The sequence below is a fragment of the Gossypium arboreum genome, chromosome 6 (assembly GCF_025698485.1).
Source record: "Gossypium arboreum isolate Shixiya-1 chromosome 6, ASM2569848v2, whole genome shotgun sequence".
Lineage (NCBI taxonomy): Eukaryota > Viridiplantae > Streptophyta > Magnoliopsida > Malvales > Malvaceae > Gossypium > Gossypium arboreum.
In genome coordinates, this window is record NC_069075.1 from 87,022,877 (window position 1) to 87,027,661 (window position 4,785).

General features: G+C 33.4%; 1 protein-coding gene across 1 annotated transcript; it reads left to right on the forward strand.

The window, feature by feature from the left end:
• Nucleotides 1-1,116: 1,116 nt before the first annotated feature.
• On the forward strand, nucleotides 1,117-3,132 carry LOC108459100 (protein NRT1/ PTR FAMILY 7.1-like). Its single transcript, XM_017758464.1, is given in 6 exon segments — nucleotides 1,117-1,161; nucleotides 1,254-1,311; nucleotides 1,410-1,625; nucleotides 1,702-1,806; nucleotides 1,809-2,259; nucleotides 2,349-3,132. Coding segments are annotated over 6 exon segments (1,659 nt in total).
• The last annotated feature ends 1,653 nt before the right edge of the window (nucleotides 3,133-4,785 follow it).

Consider the following 4,785-nt stretch of genomic DNA (forward strand, 5'->3'; position numbering starts at 1 on the left):
AAGATTGCATGCGCTTCAACCCACTCTACTTGTGCAGACTCTGTCACTCTCTAGCACATCCGAGAAGCACTAACCATTCTTACCACGTGCTACATCTCCCAAAATGTTAGTGTATTATCTTAATTTATTCCAAAAATAAATCGAATTATATTATTTTAAAAAAATACAATTATTGATAATAAATAATATCATCCAACCGTTATTTAATATTAATAGTGATGATGTGTCAATTAACACTTTGTTGCAATTTTAAGCTTTCACATAGGATTGTTTCTTAATTAAAATTCTTTTATACTTTACTTTATATAATATATATTACCTTGCATACTCAGTAAAATACTATTCATAAATTAAAATTATTTCTTCAGGGTGTATTTAACAAAGTGTAACGTTTGGAAAATGAGAGTATACGTCAGAAAAATTTCTAAAAAGTGTAAAAATTGAAATAATATATATACATTGTGATAGCAATAGTGGAATTTAGTAGCGAATATAAATATATTTTGGCAAACTGACCTAAGAAAGAGAGATTGTGACTTATAAAATGAAAATACTAACCAAGATTTCCTGGAAGAAAGGACGTAATATATGTTGCATGCATTGACGATGTTTAAACCAAACTTCTTTTCTATATTCCACCAATATTTCTATCCACTTTTTCCTTACGATATTTTTTCTTGAACCGAAGCATGAACTCAATTCCTCTATTAGGTATACAGATAATGTAGTCTTTCCTCATATTCTTTTCATATCATCCTCTCATCTCTTCTCTCCTAATAAGGAAACTTCCTTTTCTTTCTGTTGTTTGCTTCCCTTCCGTTCAAGTCTAAGCTATCTTTTTCTGTTCTTTGAAGAATAAGTCCAAGTTATCTATAAAAGGTCTCAACTCAAGGTTAGTAGTACGGTGAATTATCTCTTCCTTCCTACACTTGTTTGGAACTAATTTTATACGTCTCAATCTTGCCTTCCGTTTTTTTCTTTTTTTCACGATCTTCATTGGAAATACTCTGTCTCACCTCAATTCATTCACATTAATTAACAAAGGATTCGTTTCCGTTCCTCTCTTTTACAAGGTTTTTGTCCTCGTTCGTACTTTTTCTGCTGAAGAAGCTATCAATGGCTGTCATTGAGTATTTATTCACCAATGAGACTGAAATAAAGGTTAGCGAACTAAACTAGTACTGCAGCTACGACTTTCTTCTTCTTCCTCTTCTCTTGTTAATATTAACATCCCAACTATTATAATATGACAGATTAATGAAGAAATTATTAAGAAGTCAGGAGGATGGAAATATGCAAGTCTCTTGCTGGGTATTTCTCGAATAACCTTATATCGTTTGTATTATACATGAAGTACTGCTTTATATGTTAGAAACCTGTGAAATAATTGTTGTTCAATTTGGGTGCAGTGAATCAAGGTCTAGCAACCTTAGCTTTCTTTGGAGTAAGTGTGAACTTGGTGTTGTTCTTAACCAGGGTTCTAGACCAAGATAATAGCGATGCTGCAAATAATGTGAGCAAGTGGACTGGAACAGTTTACCTCTGCTCTCTGATGGGAGCATTCCTTAGCGATTCCTACTGGGGTCGTTACTTGACATATGCTGTCTTTCAGCTGATACTGGTGTTGGTAAATACATAAAAACCATACAAAATCACCCTCCTTGTTCTTGAGTTTTATGCACTTAATTGAAACGTTGTTTGCAGTTCTGGGGCTACTATCCTTTGCTTCATGGCTTTTCTTGATAAACCCTGCGGATTGTGGTGATGGAACGAAGATGTGCAGGCACTCATCATCAGTAGGCGTTGGTACTTTTACTTATCAATATATCTGATTGCCTTTGGATACGGGGGACATCAACCGACGATAGCCACTTTTGGAGCAGACCAGTTCGATGATTCGAATCCCAAAGCAGCAGATTCCAAAGCTGCATTCTTTTGTTACTTCTACTTTGCACTTAATGTGGGATCTTTATTTTCAAACACCATACTGGTTTACTATGAAGATTCAGGAAAATGGACGCTAGGCTTCTTGGTTTCCTTATGTTGTGCTATTATAGCGTTACTATTGTATTTGTTGGGGACATCAAGATATAAGTATATAACATGTGGCAACCCACTAACACGCGTCGCTCAAGTATTCGTGGCTGCTTTTAGGAAGTGGAATGTAGCTCCAGCTACTGCCGATGCGTTGTATGAGGTAGAAGGACCTGAATCCGCAATCAAAGGCAGCAGAAAAATCCCCCACAGTGATGATTTCAAGTATTAACTATTGTCTTAAATAAGCTCCATAGATTTGGTCATGTTTTTTATTTAGATTGTTAATTTAGTTACTTGAAATTGAAATTCAGGTTCCTGGACAAGGCGGCTACAATAACTCAATATGATTTGTGTGGAAGAAAAGATCCATGGAGGCTTTGCACTGTAACTCAGGTTGAAGAAGTCAAATGTGCACTGAAAATGTTGCCCATTTGGCTTTGTACCATAATTTACTCTGTCATCTTCACGCAAATGGCATCCCTTTTTGTGGAGCAAGGAGATGTAATGACCTCAAAACTGGGAGATTTCCACTTTCCAGCAGCCAACATGTCAGCTCTCGACATTTGCAGCGTTCTCATTTGCACCGGAATCTATCGTCAAATTCTCGTCCCCTTGGCCAGAAGATTGAGTGGTAGATCCAAAGGATTGACAGAGCTCCAAAGAATGGGGATCGGACTTGTGATGGGAATGATGGCAATGATTGCGGGGGGTGTGACCGAGATACAAAGACTCAAATTGGTGAGGCCGGGTGAGAAAAAAAGTCGTTTAAGCATATTTTGGCAAGTTCCACAATACGTATTAGTTGGTGCATCTGAAGTTTTCATGTACGTTGGTCAATTGGAGTTCTTCAATGGACAAGCTCCGGATGGTATTAAAAGCTTTGGAAGCTCCCTTTGCATGGCTTCCATTTCTCTTGGAAACTACGTTAACAGTTTATTAGTTAGCATGGTTATGGGGACTACGGCAAGAGATGATAGTCCGGGTTGGATCCCAGCTGACCTGAACCAAGGCCATATGGACCGGTTCTTCTTCCTTATCGCTGCTCTAACTGCTCTTGATTTTATAATCTACGTGTTTTGTGCTAAATGGTACTAATGTATCAACCTTTACACCAACGGCAACCACAAGGAGATTCAATTGGAAGAGCAACAAAATAAAGGATACTATTTAACAGTAAAATAAAGGGCCCTAGCTTGTGTAATAACATGATTGCCTCCATTAGCTATTTGGAGTTGCTTAATTATGTTTGTTGAAGGTTTTAGGATTTGTGAGTGTTGTTCCTAAAAAATATTAATTTTTAGGCACTAATTAAATAAAATTATAACACAAAAATTTTATTATATGCATCCATATAGAATCTCGGCTCTAACTCAATTTCACTTTTATTAAAATACTTATAATAAATCAAATAATTAAAAGATTTTAAATATTTTTTTGACCCAAAAAATTTAAATATTTTTAAAATTAAATTACTTCCAATTTGCTCCGAGAGAAAGATTTCGGCCTTCCATTTTTTACACAAGGCATAGGAAGCTTAGATGTATGCTCCCTTCTTTTTGGAGTCAAGGTCAACAATGGGGATTTACAAACACTATTCCCATCTCGATGGTTGTTGTAAATTCTATTCATTTATCCTTCCTCATATATATGATACATATTTGCATACATCGATCTCCTACTGTGACATATTTCTATTGATTTATTGTTTTCTGACATTCAAATTGTAAAAGCTAATTTTATTGCGGATCTGTTTGGTTGATTTGGGCTGTTTTTTATGTTAATATTGGTTTATTCTTTTGCCATGACGGGGCAATTTCTTTTTAAGTTGGAAGGTAAGGTGTAATGAATAGTGTCATTATAGATGATGGCCGAGATATGGATACCAACCCCAGCTTTCGTTGTAAAAGGAAAAAAAAAAGTATGGATACATATATATCTCTATATATAGTTGAAAAAAAAAACCCTATAATATAATTTATATTTTCTTATTTTTGGTCTTTGCCTTCTCGTTTGCTATTGATTTATGATAATGATTGTAGTTACGATTATGCTCAAAGTGTGATTCAATCAAAATTCAAAACCTCCTGACAACTTTATTTTACTAGTTTTTTATTTTCTTAATCTCAATTTTTTTAGTCTAGATTGTATTAGGTATTAATTAATTTGTTTGTATTGTAATAATTTAGTTCTACTTAGTGGTTATTCAAATAGTCCGTTTATAATAATTTGATATTTATGGTTACTCGAACTTATATTTGTAATTGTATGGTACTTATTACACTTTAAAAAATATTGATAATATGTTAAATAAATTTACACCATTTATTTTACATAAATAAGATAATTGATAACTAAATTATTATTAATAAGAAGTTGGAAGATGTAGAAGCGGACTTCTTCTCAAAGCATTTGAACTAAGTTTGAATCTTAAAGTTAACTTTATTAAGAGGTTTTACCTAAATATTACTATTGCCCAAATAATTAACCCTCTAAAAAATTAGAAACATCCACTAAAATTCAAAACCAATTTTAGCTTTACTTGTAATGTATTAGGATTTTATGCAAAATTAAATTTTATTGATTGAATGATTTTAGGATATTAATTTAATATGAGATTACTAATATTTTGATTGGGTAATTCTTTTTAGATAACATTAATACAAATCCTTGGTGAAATTATGATTGATTGTCTTCATAATTAAATTAGCATTTTTGTTTTGATGTTACCGTGTGATTATTTTGTATATT